The 23,008-nt window shown below is 46.0% G+C and overlaps 1 protein-coding gene across 8 annotated transcripts in view; it reads right to left on the bottom strand.

Moving 5' to 3' along the window:
* The window catches only part of UBASH3B (ubiquitin associated and SH3 domain containing B), a 158,339-nt gene that overhangs the window by 24,672 nt on the left and 110,659 nt on the right, over nucleotides 1-23,008 (bottom strand). For 4 of the 8 annotated variants that reach the window (XR_010147697.1, XM_508828.8, XM_054662789.2 and 1 more), the window contains exons 2-6: nucleotides 13,466-13,519; nucleotides 12,528-12,714; nucleotides 10,041-10,239; nucleotides 6,508-6,677; nucleotides 445-653 (exon numbers count right to left, since the gene is read on the bottom strand). Coding sequence is in view for 7 of the 8 variants with exons in the window: in XM_508828.8 (XP_508828.2) it covers nucleotides 445-653; nucleotides 6,508-6,677; nucleotides 10,041-10,239; nucleotides 12,528-12,714; nucleotides 13,466-13,519 (819 nt within the window). In the remaining variant the exon portion in view is untranslated. The other 4 variants (XM_009424390.5, XM_009424392.5, XM_016922173.4 and 1 more) reach the window with 4 other exon arrangements.

The raw sequence follows: 23,008 nt of genomic DNA, 5'->3' as shown, positions 1-23,008 counted from the left end.
AGGATACAGTTAGGGCTCCTGCCTCTTGAAACCCCCTTCTCTATTGGTCTGGATGGCAGGGTAGTAATCTGCCCAGCTGCTTTGGGAAATCAGACCACCCTGACTCATGACCCAGGATAAGGTGGACAGAAGCCCTAAAGCAGTGAAGACGCAGCACTGGGATGATGCCACTCTTCGGCCAGAAGAGATGGACCCCAAGCCACCTCAGTTTAGTCTCTGATCAGGAACTGAAGCAGACAACCATGGCAAATGGGGCAGGCAGAGGGAAGCAGAGCAATCCATTTCACATTTTTCCCATGCCTCAAATCAGCTCCTTTCCTGGAATTCTGGAATCCACAGGGCCTTCTTCCCATGGACTCCATTTACTGCTGCCCTGTGTATCCAGGATCCAGTCTGCCTTAGCAACATTCTTCAAATGGCATAAAGGTCTTTGTGTCTGCTTACCCATGAAATATCCAGGTGCTGCATTCATCAGCCTTGGTAATGTAATTCTCAGGCAGGAGTCCAGAGCAGCCGGTGGTTAAGGACGTGCCATAGATCCAACCCTCGCTGGTGCTGGTCTGCTCCATTGGAGACATGAAGATGAAGTCCCCGGGGACCAGCTCTAGCTCATCGTCATTTTGTGGGGTATAGGGGTAGATGACCTGTAATGTCTGGAAAAGGAAGAGAGGGTGAGTGAGCCCCACGCCTCACCATTCTCCTGAGCGCCTTGAGGGCAGGACTGTGTGTTCTGCATTAATACTGCACACCTCCAGAGGGCGATGTGCCCAGGAGCCCTTGGGGTCTGCAGGCCCTGAGTAGATGTGAATTCCTATCAGAGAGCACTTCTCTCTTCAGGGTATTACAGGTGTATGCCTGGTGCTAGAAATGGTTCCATACTTTTCTTCAGGCATGTCTAGATTTCCCATCACGATTCAAGTATCGTTTTTGGAAATTGACCTGAAATCCTGTAGGCTGTCTGGCCAACTGCTGTATAAATGGACATGGACCTAGCTTCCCTTGCTTCATCTGATAGTCACCATGATAGACACCTGAAACCCAGCTCATGGAAAGCCAGTCTTCCATACGGGGGTTACAGAGGGGCCAGGTGGAGTGTCTCTCCTCCAGGAAGGCTCAGGGAATGAAGTACCCCCTTTCTGTGTAACATAGCTCTTTATTTACGAATTATTATTATTATTTTGAGATAGAGTATCACTCTTGTCACCCAGGCTGGAGTGCAATGGCATGATCTCAGCACACTGTAGCCTCTGCCTCCTGGGTTCAAGTGATTCTCTTGCCTCAGTCTCCCTGGTAGCTAGGATTTCAGGCGGCCGCCACCACACCTGGCTAATTTTTGTATTTTTAGTAGAGACAGGGTTTCACCATGTTGGCCAGGCTGGTCTCGAACTCCTGACCTCAGGTGATTCCCCTCTCTTGGCCTCCCAAAGTGCTGAGATTACAGGTGTGAGTCACCATGCCCGGCCAACTTAGCTCTTTAAACCAGACATGGTTCTTGCCTTAAAGGAGTTTTCTTTAAACCTACAGTTTTAACAAAGATCCTGAAAGAAAAATGTCTAGACATCAGTGTCTATGTCAGCATGTAGCCAGCTTTCATCAGATGGAGAAAACGTTCTTACTTTGGGCTCCGAAACAGCCCCCAGGCCAAAAACAGGCCATGCCAGTTGGCTATTTATTCTTTATTTCTTTTTGCCTTCGTTTCCTGGTATGTATTAACATCACAGGTATAGGCATGAAGGTACTGTAGAAAACATTTATTTTAGTATTTTTTGTTACTAATAGTGGGAGACCTCAATAGTAAGGAAAATATTTCTTATCTTATTTGTTTCACAAGGGACACAAGGACGGAGAAAGCTTTAACAGCTTTTACTATTTTCTAGGGTCTCAAAGCCGTTAGTTGGAGGCTAAATATTCTGGTCTCCACTTACGTATTTCTAACTTTGGCTTCAGGCTTCAGTTTCCTCATCTATAAAATAATACTTAAGCCCATAAAACTTAAATGAGACAATCTAAGAAAACACCTTAGGACAGAGCCTTGTGCACCGAAGGGGCATAATTATTTCCACAGAACCAGAGCACCTGATCTCCCACGTCACATCCTTCCTTCCAGCCGCCCCTGATCCCCAAACTCTGTGCTGGGTAGGCCTGTGAACTAATTGGCTGGTTGATGTCAAGGTGATACACCAGAACATGTTATAAAGAGAGAGTTTCCTTCTGGAAATCGCTAAAGAAAGGAGCCAGTAAAGGTGTGATTCTTTTCAGAGGATGAGAGTCATGGTGCAGGGAGCTCATGTGCCCCGCTGCATTTCCGATTTTCCTTTTACGTAGGGCACCTGTTTGTTTCCCTAATTCTGACTCCAGCATCTTTCAGTTCTAGGTCTTCCCTGCTCTGATTGCCTCCTTATTCTTCCTGTCCCTCTGCCTCATACACACTCAAACCACCTCCCCAAACAAGCCAGGAAGGTTTTCTGTGGGATTGTTAAATCGGCTTAAAGGGAAAAACAATTCACGCGAAATCTCATAAACTGCAAAGCTAAATGTGTGACGTCCCATGAAAAGGAACATTCTTTTTTTTCTGGGACAAGTGGAGAAAGTCACCGAGTCACAGGGAAACAAGCCTAAACTTGTGTTCCTTAAATGTTCAAGCACAGCATGGTCTTGGCTAATAATGCCTTTGGCCCTGTAGTGCCTTTCCCTTGAGAAACTCAATGTGATTTCAGAGAAGTCCTCATTTGTTCTATCCTGTGGGGGGGTGGGGGGCATTCATTCTATCTATCTCTAGGTTATCCCCAGGAAAACTGAGGCACAGCAAAGGTTACAGACAAATATGTCCTAGGCATAGGGAAGCTGGACAATAAGTAGCTTCGATTTATTGAATGAACAATAAAAGAATTAAGGCATTGTAGCAAATCTAAAATTATAACTGGGACCCATGTCCCCAATGCCCTTTCTCACTCACCAAAAGCAGATACAAAACCTTAGCCTAAGTTTGAAAGATATGAGAACACATGCCTAATTTATATTACATTCTACTTATTCTTTTGTTTTATGTTTGCCATCAACTTGTAAGAACTCTTTTTTTGGGGTGAGATGGAATCTCGCTCTGTTGCCCAGGCTGGAGTGCAGTGGCATCATCTTGGCTCACTGCAACCTCTGCCTCCCGGATTCAAGAGATTCTCCTGTCTCAGCCTCCCGAGTAGCTGGGACTACAGGTGTGTACCAACAAACCTGGCTAATTTTTGTATTTTTAGTAGAGACAAAGTTTCACTGTGTTGGCTAGGCTGGTTTTGAACTCTCACCTCAGGCGATCTGCCCGCCTTGGCCTCCCAAAGTGCTGGGATTACAGGCGTGAGCCACGGTGCCTGGTCTGTACTCGTAAGAACTCTTGAATCCAGGACAGGCACCATGGCTCACACCTGTAATTCCAGCACTTTGGGAGGCCAAGGCAGGCGGATCACGAGGTCAGGAGATCGAGACCATCCTGGCTAACATGGTGAAACCCTGTCTCTACTAAAAATACAAAAAATTAGCCAGGCATGGTGGCAGGTGCCTGTAGTCCCAGCTACTTGGGAGGCTGAGGCAGGAGAACGGCGTGAACCCAGGAGGCGGAAGTTGCAGTGAGCCGAGATTGCACCACTGCACTCCAGCCTGGGCGACAGAGTAAGACTCCATCTCAAAAAAAACAAAAAACAAAAAACCTCTTGAATCCACCTCAGGTATGTTAGGTATGTTTTTCCTCCTTACTACAATGGGATGGAACTCAGTTTGCTGAATGAAATGCAGCCACAGCCCTGAGTGAATACAAGAGCCGAACTGCCTTTGGAGCCCTTTTTATTCTCACTCACAATAATAGCTGCAGCAATTTTTCGTTGCTGTTGCACCCACCTTGTGCTGGGTATTACATTAGAGCCTTTCCATACATCTTCTTTATTTAGTCTTCATAACCATCTAGCAAAACATTGTCACCATTTTACAGATGAGAAAACTAAGGACTGGAGATTTATATAAGTTGTCAAAGTGAATTTAACCCTTGCTAAAGTGATGGAGCCAGGATTTGAAGCCAAGTGTGCTAGACTCCAAAATTGATGCTTTTTGGATCACCCTGTCCTTCCTCTGGATTTCTATTGGTTGGTATATTAAACTGGCATGGCCCAATGTAATCACTAACACGGAAGAGCCCATGTGAAATACAAATGGGATTCGCGTGTCCAAATCGAGTGAGAATCTAAATAGCAGAGGAATGAGGCCTTGGAGTTTTCCTAAGCATCACGGTGCCTTGCCAGAGTGTCCTTGCCTAAACCACTCTCCTTCTCTGGACATCTGTTCCCTCACTGGAACAATCAATCAAAACTGCCTCCTGGGGGCATGTTGAAGACGGCAGGCAAGAAGAGGGTTACATGTGCAGACGGCTCAGGTAGGACCGAAAGACCTCACGGGAGAGGTCCAGTCCAAAGGGGCCGAGGAGAGCTTTATCAGAACGAACGGTAATAAATGAGCTTTTACAAATAAGAGATAAAAGAGGCCAAGTTATTTTTAGAAAATAATTCCCGAGGGCGCTTGCTGCCTTTTTCCTTCCATGCCAATTGAGCAGAATGTGGGTCAGGCAGAAAAGCAATTACCCTTTGAGTTAACTGGAGGGCAGTGTTGATTAGAGGATATTCCTTGTAAAATTCCACTGCCACCTTCCTTCTCTTAGAAAGGTGACTTCTCAGAGGCCATCTGCACGCAACCCTTGACTTTTTTTTTCTTTGCCCTCAGAAGGAGTCCAACCAGCCACACCTCCCTTGTTATCTTCAGGGTTCGTTCTACGTGACTCTAGGAGATGTCAGAATTCTTAAATAAGATCAGGCCCAGTCTGCTCAAGGCATCTTACAGAAACCTGCATCAAATGACTCAAAAGGAGGACATCACGTTCCCATCAGCAGAGTCAGACAAAACTGCATGCCCCTGACACTCACAGGCGCATGCTTAGCCCTGAACCTCTGACTCATGGGTTGGCTCTTCTACCACTTCCAAAACAATGAGCTTGCCTGCTCCCAGCCCTGGGGTTCTAACTGTTTTTCATGTTTTGTTTTTTAAAGAAGTCTAAAAGAGATGTTAAAAGGCTATGTAAACTAACAAAAATACCAGTTCTTTGGCTGTTTGAAAAATTGGGAAACAAATATAAGTATTGCTTAATAAATGTAGTTAAGTTGGAAGGCACATTTTTAACAAACGATGAGGTCTTTTGTGGGTGGGTAGAGATACAGTCTCACTATGCTGCCCAGGCTGGTTTGGAACTCCTGGTCTCAAGCAATACTCCTGCCTCAGCCTCCCAAAGTGCTGAGATCATAGGTGACAGCCGCCATGCCTGGCTATGATGTAGTTTTGTTTCAGACAGGTTGCCCTTCTTTATTGGTCAAAATACATGGGCTCTTGCTTCATCTCTAGCCCTAAATTACTAAGACACTAATGTTTTTTGTGTCTCAGCTTCTCCTTCAGGATAGAAAAAGACACTATTGGCCAGGTGCTGCGGCTCACGCTTGTAGTCCCAGCACTTTGAGACACCGAGGCGCGCAGATCACCTGAGATCGAGACCAGTCTGGCCAACACAGTGAAACCCCGGCACTACTAAAAATACAAAAAATTAGCCCAGTGTGGTGGCGGGTGCCTGTAATCCCAGCTACTAGGGAGGCTGAGGCAGGAGAATCACTTGAACCCCAGGGGCAGGGGTTGCAGTGAGCCAAGATCGTGCCATTGCACTCCAGCCTGGGCAACAAGGAATGAAACTCCATTTAAAAAAAAAAAAAAAGGCAATATTATGCTTCCAAGATGTCACATACTTGTCTAGAAGGCAATGTTGATTCCCTCAAAGGAAGGGTGCTAGGGGTGTACCAATCTTTCTTCTTGTGATGGAATTCAGTTTTCTCACTCAGGCCTCCCACTGGGATGTGCAGAAACTCTCACAAGAGGTGGCTTGAGTTTTCTTTTCATGTGTGTCTGTTCTCAAAGCTCCTTGAGGACAGGACAACATTTAAAAATTCCAGTATGCTCCATGGTACTTTGCATGATACAGATACACAGCAAATATCTGTTGATTATGTCTTTGCAAGTGTTTTTGTTTTTTGTTTTGTTTGGTTTGGTATTTATATGTTCTTCAACTCACCTAAGGTCAAAATGATGTCTTCCATTAACACCATAAATTTATATAATATTAAAAATTTTCCAATATATTTTTTATTTATTCTCTCCCATTTCATTTCTTTTTCACTGGAGTAGGATTGGCAGGGGAGACAGAACTAGGGGGATGTTACCCAGATGAACCACTTGTGACCCAGAGAGGAGGGAGGCAAGCTGGAAGCCTCCCAGTGAGGCAAGCAGAGGCTGGACACAATCCTGAGCCAACGGACTCTCTGTTAGGTGCTTACTCCGTTTTTCCCCTGTAGGTACCCATCTCCCTGCAGCAGCGAGCTGCTGATTCTGATTGCATCCCTGCACCTGGTAGCTTCTGGAACCACAGTGAGACATTACCTCATGGTTAGCAAATCGGATATCCCGAGAAAATATGGTAGCCACCCAGTCACACCCTAGCTTGACGTCAATGTTCTGGGCCAGTTTCTCTAGGGTGGGTAGGTGGCTGGCTTGGAAGTGGTAAGCCAGGGTCACATGTAGCTGCTTCTTATGAGGTTCCACATGCACTTCTGGAAAAAGGAAGAAAAAGGTCAGTAATTAAAAGGTGGTGATGATAGCAATGGTGAAGACTTAAGGAAAGGCATAGAAAGGTACCCTGAGAAATTCTGCTTCCCACATAACAAAGAAGACAAAAGACGTTTCTCTCCTTCACGGCAGTAGAATAAGGGGGTAAGGGGATGGCAAGAGATTCCGAATCGAGCCACTGTTCAAGAGATAGCCACCATACGGCTTTCCTCTAGGAGCTGCGGGTCAGCTGAGGGCAGTCCTTTTAGTTAAGTCCTTCTCACAACATTCCAGTTGGTGGTCACCAGCCCCACCTTTCAGAAGAGGGCACTATGACCTACAGTGATAAAATAATTTGTGTAGAAATACAAAGCATGTTTTATAGCTGCGTGACTCCCAAGGCTCTATTCCCTTCATTTTGGAATCAGGTCTCTTAGCTTCTGGGTGAGATTGATGGAGAAATGAGGGGGAAAGATGGATATTTTCAAAGTTTAATGCAGGGTTTCTCTCAACAGCATTTTGGGTTGAATAATTATTTCGGGGGGGGGTGGGTGGCTGTCCTGTGCATGATGGGGTGTTTCGCAGCATCCCTGGCCTCTACCCACAAGACGTCAGCAGCACTCTCCGAGCTGTAACAATTGAAAATGACCTCAGACATTGCCAAATGTACCCTGGGAGGCAAAATCACCCTTAGTTGAGACATACTGGTTTAAAGTATACAGACTGTTATTCTAAGATATCCCAAGAGACAAAACAAAACAACCCTACCTACAGGAGGGAATGGCTTTTTTTTCTCTCTCTCTGGTACTTTTTTTTTTTTTTGAGACAAGGTCTTGCTCTGTTGCCCAGGCTAGAGTTAAGTGGCATGATCATAGCTCACCGCAGCCTCCACCTCCTGGGCTCAAGTGATGCTCCCACCTCAGCTTCCTGAGTAGCTGGGACTACAGGTGTGAACCACCATGCCTGGCCTCTTTTGTATTTACAATGAGGGAGAATCATCTACTGTACAAACTAGAATAATGAAGAAGTTGCAACTAGAAGAAATTAGGGAATTTGAGAATTTAAGGAGCTTGGTCAAGTCACACAGAGAATTAGTGGCCCAAGATAGAACTAGAAATTGAGCATTTCGGTTTTAAGTACTTTTTCTTTTATACTGCATTGCCTTTCTTTGGTGTAAGCCCCATGAGACAAGGTTTTTGTCTCTCGCTTACACTGTATCCTTACTCAGCATATCATGCAGGTTTTCAGTACTTGTTAAACGAATAAATGCACATGAATGAATCTCCCTTGACCACTTCAAATGGAGGACGACACTAAATCTACTTGATGATATCTGGGCCTGCCAACAACTGGAGAATACCAAGTTCCAGGGCAAAGACATGGTGGCCGGCTTCCCATGCTGGGTAATAAGGAGCGGCACCAGCTAAGCTGCGCAGGGTCATCCAGTTCTCCACATCCCCACCAGGGGGCCACACAACAGCAGAGAAACGAAGCCGGCCAAGTTCTTCATGACAGCAGGATCTTGGAGAGGAACTGGCTCCGCCCGCGTCCCACGGGGAAAGCTGGGGCTTCGACTGCTGCTCACTCAGTATGCACTCCAAGAATCTGTGCGGCCCTGGCTGAGGCTTGCTTTTCTCATTTGTGAAGGATTTGGGTTTTGCGGCTTTGACATTAGTTTTGGTCCTTGTGGGGATTTAGTGGTTCTGACAGTAACTACTGTGGGATGAGAGAAAGCCATTTCCTTGAGATTGAGGGATAAGAGCAGGAAATAACTTGCCTCTCAGTTATGCTCTTTCTCTGAAATATTAAGCTCCTATGAAATGTCAGGCTTCACTGAAGTCAGGACCCGGAGACTAGTCCCGTCGCTGAGGGAGAGGAAGAGGCGGGGGTGGGGGTTGCAAAGCCTAAAGAGCCCCCTCCCCAGGTACAGAGGGGTCTTAAGGTCCTTGTGTTCCTTCCAAGAGCACTGTGATCCTGCAGTGATACTGAGCCCCGATCCCACTCATAGGTCCCCAGCCCTGTGTGCTGCTTTTCTGGTAAAGAGGAATATGGAACAAAGGGCCTGAGATGGTGATGAAAATAGCAGCAGGGAACAATGGCAGGTGAGGGATAGGCCAAAGGCCAAAAGGCTAAGGAGCAAACTGTGCGGCCTTGCTCAGGTCTTCCCCCTCTCTGGCACTCCCTAAAATTAGGGGTAGGGGAATCCTACGTCTCCTCCAGCTTTGCACTCAGCACTCGGCTTCCACTGTGCATCCTGCACCATCCACTCTGGTCAGGGCAGCCTCCCCACTGTCCTCTGCTCACACCATCTCAGGCCTGCCTGCCTGTGCTCCTGCCACCCGCCCGCCTGCAGGCCTTTCCTCCATTGTCCTGATCAACATCGTCACAGGGCAAGTTTCCTTCCTTCCGTGAAGGTAGAACCACCCCTTTCTCTTTTCAGAGCTGATGTTACACAGGGCCTGGCCGGGAGAAACCACTTCTTGTTCTCTTCCCTGTCGCACTCCTCATGTAGGAGAAATCCTCATAGTAGGTGACCAATAAGTACCTGCCAATTGTGATTTCACGCTGGAGTGAGCCAAGAGGCTCTACCCCCACCAGGTTGTCTGTCTGTTTCCCTGCTGTCATTGAGCTAAGTGAGCTTGTCCACACCTGTAGTCAGACAGGAGAGCTTTGCAAACTTCTCCCTCTTTTCACCTCCATCATGTCTCCTGCCTTGAGCACCCCTTTAAGCTAATTCCTTTGACAGGAAATCTCAGGTGTCCTGAACTAAGAGCTCCCATGAGACGAGCAGGAGACATTTGGAAGGGGTTACATTTTTAGACAGACTCTTGGGGCTTGGGGTCCTGTCTAATGGTTTTCAGCAAGTTGAAGGGTATTGGCTCAGTGGATTTTATTGTGATATAATACGAAGTGCTTCCACTCTTCTCTCTATCCTCTGCTACCCACTGAGAAAAGATCTGGATTGTCATGGAGTGAACAATGAGACCCAGATAAACACCTACATGGGCGGGAGCTTGGGAGGGAGAAAGGATGTTTCTTTAATTCTGAATTAGGAGGAGATGGTGGTGCTACAAAGAAATACATTTCTAGTTCAGTATGGAAGTCATTTGTGAAACTTCAACTTGGGTGTTAGGGAATAAGCCTTAGACGGTCTCTCCAGGTCAGCAGAAGAGGAGTTGAACGTTTTTACAAGGGAGCAAGACGTGGGGCGCTGCAGGAAAAGGCTGTTTTTTTGTCACACGTCCATTCCTGCAGGGTCCTCCACCTCCTGACCCCATCCTGCTCCTCTACCACTATTTCCTATCCTTTTTCCTTTCCAACTCTTTGATTGACAGGGCCCAGGGCTGGCCTGGCAGCTGTTCGCTCACCGGTTTTGGATGCAGCCTCTGCAGCAAAGTCAGCAGCAAACTTCTTGAGGACCTCCGCACTGTCTTCCTTTACGAAGAGGCCGATGAAGTTGGACGACGTATAGAGCTCCAGGGGCAGCGGGGCCGAGAACTTACATTTCCAGCGACTGACCGTGGTCTGCAGGGCTTCCCCCAGGGCATCCACCTTGCTGTCCTCGCACTGGCAGGGAAAACAGGCAGTCTTCACTCAGAGACAAGGGGAGATGGAAGTCTGCTGCTACTTAACATTGGCATCCTCTCCCCAGAGACTGGAGGAGGCTGATAATGCAATTACTTAACCACCACCCCTGTCTGTGGGGAGAGAGGAACTGCAGACTTCCAATTATTCAGACACAGATTACCCAACTGGTGGATTAATGTGGGGAACACATGACCTCTTCCCTCCTTTCCTTGCTGTGAAGTGGCCCCCGTGAACCCAGCCAAAATGCTGCAGGACTGGTTGAGCCGAAAGCAAGAAAGGGGAGCGCGATTGGGGAGATATTGGTCAAAGGACGTAAAACTTCACTTAGGAGAAATAAGTTCAAGAGACCTATTGTACAGCACAGTGACTATAGTTCATCATAACGTATTGTATGCTTGAAAATTACTAAGAGAGTAGAGTTTAAGTGTTCTCACCACAAATGCATGATAAGCATGCGAGGTAATGCATGTACAATTAGCTTGATTTAGGCACTCCACAATGCATACATATATTCAACCATCATGTTATATGCCATAAATGTATATAATTTTTATCAATTAGAAAAAAATCAGGCTGGGCGCAGTGGCTCATGCCTGTAATCCCAGCACTTTGGGAGGCCGAGGCGGGCAGATCACTTGAGGACTGGAGTTTGAGACCAGCCTGACCAACATAGTGAAACCCCATCTCTACTAAAAATACAAAAATTAGCCAGACATGGTGGCGGACGCCTATAATCCCAGCTACTTGGGAGGCTGAGGCAGGAGAATCACTTGAACCCGGGAAGCAGAGGTTGCCGTGAGCCAAGATCACGCCACTGCACTCCAGCCTGAGTGACAGAGAGAGACTATATATCAATAAAAAGAAAAAGAAAAAGAAAAAAAAAATCAAAGTTCTCCTTGCTTGTGAAAAAAAAAAAAATGAAGGAATGTGACAGGAGAGAGTGCAGCATCCCAGGAGAAGCTGCGTGTTTTCTACTATTTTGTATCATCTGTACTTTTCTTTTCCTCTTAGATGATCAGAAGTTGACTCTACATCCACCCTCATGATAGTTGGGAAGAATGAGTCCCAGAGAGCTGTGACATCATCCTCCTACCTTCCTGAGGGCATTGGAAAAAAGAATGAACGTCTCTCAAACTCTGAAGGGTTTTGAGAAAGATCCTGGGATGACTAAGAGGAAATGACAGTCACTTTAATTTTCAGAGTGAATGGTAAAAGAGAAGGTGTTAGGAACATATTATTACCTGAGAGAGAGAAAAAGAGAGAGAATATATCTGGGGAAAAAAGCAAAATATTTTTTATAAAAATGTTTTAAAATGCTACCACTTTGTTTGGTCTTGAATATATGGAGATAAATCAACTCTTCTCTATTACCACAGAGAGCTAAAGTAGACAAAATGTATTTACATGTGTGATAGTGAGGGGGATTATATTTGGTCAGTAGAGGCCGGGCATGGTGGCTCATGCCTATAATCCCAGCACTTTGGGAGGCTGAGGTGGGTGGATCACTTGAGGTGAAGAGTTCAAGACCAGCCTGGCCAACATGGTGAAACCCCATCTCTACTAAAAATACAAAAATTAGCCGGGCATGGTGGCATATGCCTGTAATCACAGCCACTTGGGAGGCTGAGGCAGGAGAATCACTTGAATTCGAGAGGTGGAGGTTGCAGTGAGCCGAGATCATGCTGCTGCACTCCAGCCTGTGTGACAGAGTGAGACTCTGTCTCAAAACAACAACAACAACAACAACAAAAATTGGTTAGTAGATAAGCTTTCTGACAGCTAGGATTATACACTAGGTAACAATGGCAAGTAAATATCTTTGCATTCTCTAGAAATATATAGCGGGGAAAAAAAAACTTGTGGACAGGAAATGGCTTTCCCTGTCTATAAACCGCCTTTTTTGTTCCCTGCTCTTAGTTCCTCCTCTTTGCTTGTCGTAAGAGTGGAGAGGGTGGACAGCAAACAGGTGTGAAGCTAGATCAGTGATTCTATTCCAGCAGCCAGACCAGTGTGTCTCTCACAGAGGGTTACAATCTGGTGCTGCCCCCATCCTGGGGTGCTCCTGGGCCTCAGCAGATAAAACTAGGAAGCGTTGGGGTGAGGGGCCCATTGTGGACCTCACTGATCCCTTGAAGGTTCCTCCAGCTGTAGGAGCCTGTGACTATTCCTGCTATCTTCCTGCGAGGCCTCCCTTTGCTCCAGGTCCCAAAGGGCTGGCTGGGATCCTAGGAGCCAGGCTTCCCAGGGGTGGGGGCGCTGCCGCTCACCATAAAGAACTGGCAGAGTGTGATGTGGGGGAAGATGTTGTGTGCCTTGTTCTTCCCGCAGATCTGCTTCGACTGCTGCCAAAAGTCGGAAAGCTTCTGTGCTAAGGGGCCGGTGGGACGGAGGTAGAGGACGTACTCCCGGGGCAGGGGGTCATCCAGGAAGGGGTCACCGACATGGGAGAATAACCTGTAAGACAGAAGTAAGCCAACGAGGTGTCGCTTGAGAATAATGGGAGGGGAAAAAAGAACTGAGAGACAGATCCACCCTCCATGTGCTCCAAATCCCCGGCACAGCGCGGGGAAGGGGTTTCATTCATGATTTAAAAATCTACTTCTGGAAACTCACACTTCATAACCAACTCTCAGATGCAGCAACTTCTGTCTTCCTTCTTGTCATTTTGCCTCCTCATCCTACAACTCCCTAAAAAAGTCCTAAAACCGCTCTCCAGGAAGCATTCTTGGATCAACTCCAAATCCTTTCCCAATCCACTAGGACCAACCCAGCCTGTCCCTCAGGTCAGCCTGTAATTAAACCCATGTCCCTCCAAAGACAAGGGAAGCTCCCAGAGAGGTAACCTTGTAGGACCCACCCTGGGTAGGGATATCCTGGAAGATAAGGAGGGTACTTTTCTAAATTGATTTGCTCAATATCCATACCCCTAAAATGAATCTTTAAGTGACTGGAGCAGGGACAGATCTTATGAGAGAGGCTCTATCTGGGAATTACTTAGAATTTTCTTTAAACAGCTCCAAGGAGAAACATACCCTGGGGCCAGGGCAGAGGAGGCAATTGACTTGATAAACGCACTTGCCACAGTCTTTTGGCTCCTGTCTCTTCTGGAAGGGTCCATTAGAGAAAGTCTGCACCTCCCCACTCATCCACATGCACTTTGAGTTAATTATATGCTATTTTCTCAATTTATTTATCTCATACCAACCAGTCACATGCTGCCTGAACACTTCTTCCTCCCGTGGATGCCAAGGCTTTTTGTCTGAAAGAAGAAATCAAATTTCTATTGTTAATATTTTTAGCCTCCTCTCCCTGCAGTGGCAAGAGCTGAGTGTGAAGGAGGCGACATCAAAGCCTGTGTTCCACTCAATCCTCTGTGGTGGGGAGTAGACACCTGCAGCAGGTTTTCCCCCAAGGGTCATATCGAGACATATGGAAGTTAGGACTTGTAATTAATTTCCATGTGATTAGCATCAGATTTGCAGGCAGTCTGACAGCCCAGGCAGTCTATTTTCAGCAGTTTCCACATTAGAGTTTTATTTTTGCTTCTCTAAAGGTTGTCATGTCTTGGTTTTTCCTCCTTCCTCTTCACCCACTCATTCTTAGTGACCCAGATCCCTGACAGAGCAGATTCTTGTTTTCAGCCCCTTTGGCAGAAAGTATTAGAAGTGGTGCTGATGGTTTTCTTTTTTCTTTTTTCTTTTTTTTTTGAGACAGAGTCTTACTCTGTCACCCAGGCTGGAGTGCAGTGTTATGATGATCGTGGCTCACTGCAGCCTCGACCTCCTGCACTCAAGCAATCCTCCCGCCTAAGCCTCCCAAGTAGCTGGGACTACAGGTGCACGCCACCATATTTGGCTAATTTTTTATTTTTGTAGAGACAGGGTATCATTATGTTGCCCAGGCTGGTACTAATTATTATTAAGACATAGGGCTAAAAGCTCACAAGGACAAATGGTTTGGATCAATTCATTGCCTCCCTCTACCCACTTCCAACCACCACCAGGCTGGATCCATCATCTCCAAGTATTTTACAGACATCTTTGAGGATGAGTATCAGTGGATTAAAGGGAATGGCCAGAGCAGTGCAGCTATCATTCTCGCTTCTGGAGAAACAACTCAAAGCATGACTAACTGTAGCTAAGTATCCATAGGCTGGTTACAGCAGTGAAGCCCTGTGTACAAACTTACAAGTGGAGCTCTTCTTAAATTATACACAGGTCTCCAAGAGCCAGATAGTTCTGGATTTGTATCTAGCCTTGCTATTCATCCATCCTTTCATTCATTCATGCATTCATGCTTACATTTATTCAGCAAACATCTACTGAATCTCAACTATTTTGTCAGCACTGTGCTAGGCTCTAGGAATACAGTAATGAACAAGACTTATGTGATCCCTGCCCTAAAGGAGTTTTCTGTCTAGTAGGTATGTAAATATTAATTATACAGATAATGATTTAATTACATTGATGTCAAGTGCCATGGAGGGAAAGCATAGGGGACATAAGAACATAGGACAGGGAGATCTAACCTGGTCTGAGGGGCTGGGGAAGGCTGCACTAAGGATGGAACATTTCAAGTGAAATCTGAGGGTGTAGACACATCTGGGTGGGGTGGATGGGGCGCGTGGTTGTCGTTGATGTGGAAAACACCTGGTACATCTATTCTATAGTGAGATGTAAAGATTAAATGAGCCAGTGTAGAGAAGGAGCCTTGGACAGTGTCTGACATATCATAGGTGATCAATAGGTGCTCACTCTTGTCCCTTCACACTACGTTGATTCAGGATCCTTGGGCGAGAGAAGAGATGAGTGGGAAACCGAGTTACACTGACACTCTGCAAGCATCCTTTCCCCAACTGGCTGCTAAACTCACCCCCTCCTTCCTTGTCCTACCCTTCTATGGAGCAATTAGAATGACCGATGCTGTGAGAATTGCAGGGTTGGATTGGAAGGGACCTCAGAGGTCATCTGTGAACCCAACTTCTTCATTTGACACAAAGAAAAACTCAGGTGGAAAGAAGTGATGAAATGCGCTTAAAGCAGCCTGGCTGGGGTGATGGCTGAGCAAAGGCCAGCCTCTGTTGTTCTGCTCCACAGAAAGACAAGTTAAAGACTATCCGCTTCCCCTATGAAAGTCTGCGCACAGCTACCAAATGATCAGGATAAGGAAGTCTGCACAGCTAATGAGAACAGCATTGTAAAAGGCAAGCCTACTTACAGGTTGATGAAGTTACGGAGAAGCAAGACAGACCCCTCTGCTCCGCTTGGAACAGCTGGTGCAGAAAAGGCTGGAGGCACAGAGACCCACACACGCTCATTCCCACACTTTGACAAGGTGCTCAACTGCTGCTGGGTTGCAGCCTTGTCTGTTTCCTCACGACTTACTAGACAATCAGAGGCCACACATCTCGCTTTTTTTTTTTTCAGTACAGAAGCCATGTATGCACAAAACAACACAAATCATGACCTTTTAGAGGTTAGAATCTCTGAGGAATTAAAGTCACCAAAAAAGGACCCATTGTTCCAAAAACAACTGGGAAAAGGAAAACGCATTTGTGGCACCAGACAATGTGCTATTTATATAAGGAATTCAATTTCTTTTTTTCTACACCCTTCCCCCAATGAAATATATCCGACTGAAATTTAATTTATTTCTTCCTAGGCACTAGAAGTATCCTCTGGAAATGAAAGATCTAATTAAGTGATGGTCTCTGTAACTCAAAAGACAAGTTTTGGAAAGAGTTCAAAGAAAAAATTGAAAAAGATAATGAAAGGTTTGGGTGATGAGATGATGGTGAAAGGCTAAGGAAATCCAAATTCTTTGTTCTGAAAAGCTGAGATCTGAGAGGTCCCTGGTTTGGTGGAAGGTTATCGTATCTGATACACATGCTCCGGGGAGGCTTGGCCAAGATAAAATAAGCACAAAGGGCTCAAGTTAGCTACCAGGAGGGACTTTCTGACAGCCATGTACTTTAAAGTTTTTATTTTTATTTTTGAAAGCTTCAAGAAAGCTGTTACCTATCTGAAACAGGGGTGTGCAATTCTCCAGGCAGGAGGCTGCACGAGGAGTAAAATCTCATTTTCCCTAAGGTCATGAGCCATAGACAAACCTTGCTGGCCCTTCACCCACTGCCAGGCTGGCATCAATTTGGGCTAAGTGTGTTCCTACAACTCTGCCCACAGAACAGACTGAACATGGGCCCGGCAGAACATGTGTCTCCCTCTCCACTCTGCTGAGGAATGACTGTTGCCATAGAGCACCCACCTCCATGGTCCACCCATGGGGCCAGCCAAGGGCAAGTGGGAGTATGCGGAGTGGACCCTAAACCCCAGACTGAGTCTGCGCATCTGCTATCCTCAGGGTGACTCAGGACTTGGCAGAGAGTTTACTCAGACACTGTCTGAGACCTCGAGAAGATAAAGGAGGCATATCCCTTTAAACTAAAATGCACCCATTGGATGACAGCAACAAATTACAGCAATCAGTGATTTAAATGGAACCTTCTTGTTTTGAACTGGTGAAATGTGAATTGTTGAAGTTTTGTCATGTGTGAACCTAAATTTGACTTCCGATCCTAGCCCTAACCTTCCTGATTATGTGTAGGGCTCATTTATAGCAGAACATGAAAAAGAAATAGTGTAAAAACTCTCCTGCCTACTAAGGATGGAGAAGAACAGCACAAAGAAAAGAAACACAATGGCTAATTTAAAAAAACCAGGATGAGCAGTGGTCCTTCCCACAGGGGAGGGAACAGCAGTGCCCGCCAATGGCCTTGCAGTGCTTGCCAATGGCCTTGCAGTGCTCCGGCGGGATTCTTCCTACTTTCTGCCCTCAGCTTGGAGGATTTTTGAATTCAAGGTTGGTCTGGCCCCAGGGTCACATAGATCTCTCTCATGACCTTGAAGGAGGTTTGCAAGGAAAAATCGCTTTCCTGTTAGTCTGCCTGAGACAAAGCAGCTTTCCTTCTTTCTGCCTTCCCTCCCTCCTCTTCCTCCTTCCCTCTCTCTCTTTCTTCCTTCCTTCTTTCCCTCCCTCCTCTCCCTTCTTTCTTTTCCTTCTACTCTCTTTTTTCTTCTCCTCCTAAGGAACCCTTATCAGGAAACCAAATGAAAACCAAAAACAAAACCCCTGAATTATCACGGGATGTACAAAGAGGAGGAAGGTATGGTCCCTACCCTTAGAGAGCTCACAGCCTCAGAGAGTCAGATACAAAAGCAGCTTCTTACAATGCAATATGCCGAGGGCCATGACGGAGATGTGCAGGGTGTTAAGAGAGCTCACGGTGGGCCCAGCTCCGTAGTGGGGAGTTCCCAAGCCTGAGGTTCTCAAATTGTACACCAAGCTACTCCAGGTCAGAACGCCACAGCAGACTCAAAGAGGTGCCACTGGATATTTTAAATGTTATAAGAGAAACACAGCAATACTCATCATCTGTTGAACACCACATAAGCTTCTAGCTTGAGGTAGTTAGAGTTCACAATATCAGACTGGGCTGCATTCTTGAGGTCCTATCTTAGTGAAGCTGCAGTTTTAGCAACTGTTGTAATAAAAACCAAGTACCCAGTGAAAATCAGTGTGGAACAGGCAACGAGAGTGGCAGTGCCCCAAGTGATCCTAAGGCTGGGGCAGTTGTGCAGTGCTCCACAGACACACACATCCCATTAGTAAGTAGCTGTGGTTATTTAAGAATAAAAAGGTGATTATTCTTTTAGTGTGTGTGTGTGTGTGTGTGTGTGTGTTTTGACACAGCTCTTAAGTTGCCAGGACATAAATACTTATTAAGGTGTTTAGATCTAACTACTAAATAAACAGAACTGTTGGTATTTTTGTTGGCCCACAGGCTCTACGTAAAAATTATTGGACACTAAGGGGTTGTGGGCTGAGAAAGTTTAGGACTCTTTCCTAAAAGAAATGATGCTTGATCTGGACCTTAAAAGCTAAGTAAGAGGCTGGACACGGTGGCTCACGCCTGTAATCCCAGCACTTTGGGAGGCCAAGGCGGGTGGATCACCTGAGGAGAGGAGTTCGAGACCAGCCTGACCAACGTGGTGAAACCCTGTGTCTACTAAAAATACAAAAATTAGCCGGGCGTGGTGGCGTGGTGGTGGGTGCCTGTAATCCCAGCTACTTGGGAGGCTGAGGCAGGAGAATCACTTGAACCCGGGAGGCGGAGGATGCAGTGAGCCGAGGTCGTGCCATTGCACTCCACCCTGGGTGACAAGAGCAAAACTCCATCTCAGAAAAAAAAAAAAAAGCAAAGTAAGAGCTGACTAGAGAAAGAAAGGAAAGCAGAAGGACATTTGAAGTAGAGAGAATGGCACCAGCAAACAGATGAAAGCAAGAGACAGCACTGCATGTGCAGGAAAATCCAAGCTTGGTAATGCTAGGGCCAAAACTGTAAAGCTGGATGAGGGTAAAGATAAAGGCCTTTGCAGATACCTGAAAACGTAAGCAGGAGATCACTCACAAAGGCCTTATGTGCCACTTTAGAGCTTGGACCTGATCTCAAATTAAGCTAGAGAGAGGCATGATCAGATTTGCTTGCATTGAAGGATACATTTCAGAGAGATAAGCTGGATGCTGGGAGGCTAGAAGGCCTTGACAATAGATGGGAAGAACACATTGAGAGGTTGAACTGAAGCAGTGACAATGAGGATATTGGCAATGATGTTTCGATGGTTGACTGAATAAAGCTGAGACTGATCTGGCACTGCAGCTTGAATATTTATGTGGGTGGTGTAAACACCCTCTGAATGAAAATGCAGGAGTAGAAACAAGTTGGGGCTGGGGGTGACAGTGACAGTGAGCTTAGTATTGTTCCAGGCGAATAGTGGGACCAGGTATCATTAAAGAGACACAACCAGTCTTGTTGTTAGCTGCCATTTTCTTTGTTGGCTTGACTGCACTTTCTTGCCTTTTTGCGTTTGTAATCCAGACACTTCTTTTGGGCCATCTATTGAGCTCCTATTTCCTGTCTAAGGAATACCTTCTGCTCCCAAATCACTCAATGCTATGGTCAAAAAAAAAAAAAAAAACACTTAAGACATCCCCGACTCAGAGGTATAGGTTATCCCAGACCAGCAGGTTCTCTGGGGGTGCTCAGCATATGCCTTCAGAAGAGAGTTCCCCTATTTTAGTGCCACTTGATAAAACTCAAATATCTGACACCTGCAGTAAAAAGCAAGAGACAAGATGCAGGCTAACGGAATGAAAAACATATTCCCTCAAAATAGTAAGACTTTGATTCAATTAAGTAGAAAACTAATTGGTTGAGCTTTCCAGTTACTTGGAGCTGTATTGTCCTTGACTTTGCATTGCTGGTGGACTCACACGCGTGGCGGCAGGCACTGCACCTGCTCCAAGCATTGGTTCTCTGTGACCAAGGACTTGTTCACCTAGGAAATGGGAAGGCACAGGGTCAAGTATGTAATCCTTCAAGTGGATGAAATTCCCTATGCAACCAATATTAAATTATATCTTTCCTTCATGTAGCTAAGATGATCTTACATTTGGAAACATTCAATACGAACTACAATATTTTAAAAAATGTTCTCAACCTCCTGGATACCACTTGTTAAATTTTCCACACCTAACAGTTTGAATTCAATTAAAAGATGAACTAATTAATCAGATGCCTCATTCTTCTCCCTCAAAATCAGTTTAAAAGTCGGCAATGAACTGGGGGATGGGTAAACTGAGGTAGAACCCAACTCCTCTTTTCCCTGGTTGAAGAGTCCAGCCACACAGTGGTCATTGTTGCCACAAAGGAAGATGGAGGTATTCTTTTGGGGTATACTTGGAAAACAACACTTTTTCATAAAGTAGTTTTAGGTAGAAATACCACAGCCTTTTGTTGTGCTCTAGGAACTGCTGAATCAGTCATGAACATCCTCACAGGATGCTCTGAGGCTGCTCAACAGAGTGCCTGGGGCTGGCGGCCATCTTGAGAACAGAGGGTACACAGGTGACTCTCCATCTATTTGTTTCTCTAGTAGAAGAAAAATGAGGATAAGGGAGTCTATCATAATTGAAGGTCTTTATGTACCAGGCACTTCAGACTTTAAACCTTTATGGCATGGCATTGCTTGACCCCACCAAGTCTCATGTTGAAATTTGATCCCCAGTGTTGGAGGTGGGGCCTGGTGGGAGGCGTTTGGATCATGGAAGTGGATTCCTCATGAATGGCTTGGAGCCAGTCTTCTGGGAGTAAGTTCTCACTCTTCGTTTTCACAGGAGCTGGTTGTTGAAAAGAGCCTGGCAGCTTCTCCCCTCTCTCTCTTCCTTCTTCTCTCCATATGTCTCCTCCCTTTGCCTTCTGTCATGAGTGGAAGCTTCCTGAGGTTCTTGACAGAAGCAGATGCTGGAGTCATGCCTCCCGTATAGTCTGCAGAACTGAGAGCCAAATAAACCTCTTTTCTTTATAGATTACCCAGCCTCAGGTATTCCTTTATAGTAATTAAAATGGACTAAGCTACCTCATGACAAACTTATGAAGCTGGTATTGTTAGAAACCTCCATGCACCTGGTGGCTCTGCCCTGAACAGCCAGCAGTCAAGTCATCTCTGGTTGTCCCGTAACAGGGGTTGGTTTTAGACGTTGTGATTAAAAGTCCATAAATCAGTGTACTGAGTAGTTGTCAATCTTGAGAGGGTCAGATGTTTAATTTTGTTTTGTAAATATATGAGTAAATAGGCTGGGCACGGTGGCTCACACCCGTAATCCCAGCACTTTGGGAGGCCAACGTAGGTGGATCACTGAGATCGGGAGTTTGAGACCAGCCTGGTCAACATGGTGAAACCCTGTCTCTACCAAAAATACAAAAATTAGCTGGGCCTGGTGGTGGCTGCCTATAATCCCAGCTACTTGGGAGGCTGAGGCATGAGAATCACTTGAACCAGGGAGGCAGAAGTTGCAGCGAGCCGAGATTGTGCCACTGCACTCCAGCATGGGCGATAGAGTGAGGCTCAGTCTCAAATATATATATATACACACACACACACACACACACACACACACATATATATATCTTTTTCTTTTTTAATATACTCATATATATATATGAGTAAATACATGATTCAGTACCCAAAACTCCTGACTGCAATACGGTATTTGAAACCTCATGCCATCCAGACAGCCCTCAAGGACACAGCATTTCTGCTTCTCCACAGAGCGCCCTCTTGACAGGAGAGTCATTGGCCATGGTGGTGGGAAGGACACTGTCTGTATCTAGTCACCAAATGGAGCCAATCAGGTCTGAGATATCTACTTCTCTGTTCCCTGTACTTTCTCAGTTAAGCAATGTGGCAACAGGACTGAAGGCAGCTTGAGATTTGTGGAGGGAAAAATCTCTCCCAAGAAAGATGCACGAAAATCATCCCAGATAGCAAACTACTCAGGAGGGATCCCAGGCTAGCAGTCATTTTTATCCTATTACAGATGAGGAAACTGAGGTTTCAGGCCACACGACAGTCGTGCAAGTCAACCGCTACAAGTCAAGAGTCATTTATTCAGCACCTGAGGTCCATGTTTAAGGTCCAAATAAACGCAGAGACATCATTAAGACATTGGCCTTGCTCTTGAGGAGTGCACTATGTGAAGGTCCCCAGGTTTGTAACTAACTCAGCTGCTTCTGACTCCAGAGCAACATTCTTGCCCACCCTGCCTGTCTCTACAGTACCTGTCCCATCTGGCTGCTTCTCTTCCTCTGTGAATGCTGCCCAATGAGACCTGACTGCACAGTCAGAGCTTTGAAAATCTCCTTCTTAGTCCTCTGTGCTGTGTGGCTTGGGAAAAGCGAGCTTGCCTCTCTGTGGTAAAGTTTTGTCCCTTAGTTAACCGATAGCATTCCCTTGAAATACAAAAAGAGCATAAGGGGCCGGGCGTGGTGGCTCACGCCTGTAATCCCAGCACTTTGGGAGGCTGGGGCAGGTGGATCACGAGGTCAAGAGATCGAGACCATCCTGGCCAACATGGTGAAACCTCGTCTCTACTAAAAAAATACAAAAATTGGCCACGCATGGTGGCACATGCCTGTAGTCCCAGCTACTTGGGAGGCTGAGGGAGGGGACTTGCTTGAACCAGAGAGGTAGAGGTTGCAGTGAGCTGAAATCGTGCCATTGCACTCCAGTCTGGGTGACAGAGAGAGAGACTCCATCTCAAAAACAAAACAAAACAAAACAAAACAAAAAGAAACCTTTACTATCAGAGATTACTTTTTTTTTTTTTTTGAGACGGAGTCTTGCTCTGTCACCAGGCTGGATGCATTCTCACTCACTGCGACCTCCGCTTCCCGGGTTCAAGCAATTCTCCTGCCTCAGCCTCCCGAGTAGCTGGGATTACAGGCATGCGCCACTATGCCCAGCTAATTTTTGTATTTTTAGTAGAGACGCGGTTTCACCATGTTGGTCAGGCTGGTCTCGATCTCGTGACCTCGTGATCCGCCCACCTCGGCTTCCCAAAGTGCTGGGATTACAGGCGTGAGCCACTGCGCCCGGCCTAGAGATTACTATTAATAGAAGTCTGGGCTCTTCTACACCCACAGCTGAGTCTCCCCCAGACTCCTGTCAGCAGGACTACTCGGGGGAAGGGGCTGGAGACATGGGTGGGTGGTGGGAGAGTAGAAGCACAACTGAGTCCAGAGGTAGGCAAAATATGCCCATGCAAATGCATGCCAGAGCCAAGCAAAGATGTTTGTTACTATATCCTATTTTATTTTATTTACGTATTTATTTATTTTTATGTATTTATT

Source organism: Pan troglodytes, chromosome 9, assembly GCF_028858775.2.
Source record: "Pan troglodytes isolate AG18354 chromosome 9, NHGRI_mPanTro3-v2.0_pri, whole genome shotgun sequence".
Classification (NCBI taxonomy): domain Eukaryota; kingdom Metazoa; phylum Chordata; class Mammalia; order Primates; family Hominidae; genus Pan; species Pan troglodytes.
Note: the sequence above shows the minus strand (reverse complement) of the source record. Positions and strands in the feature narration are given on the sequence as shown.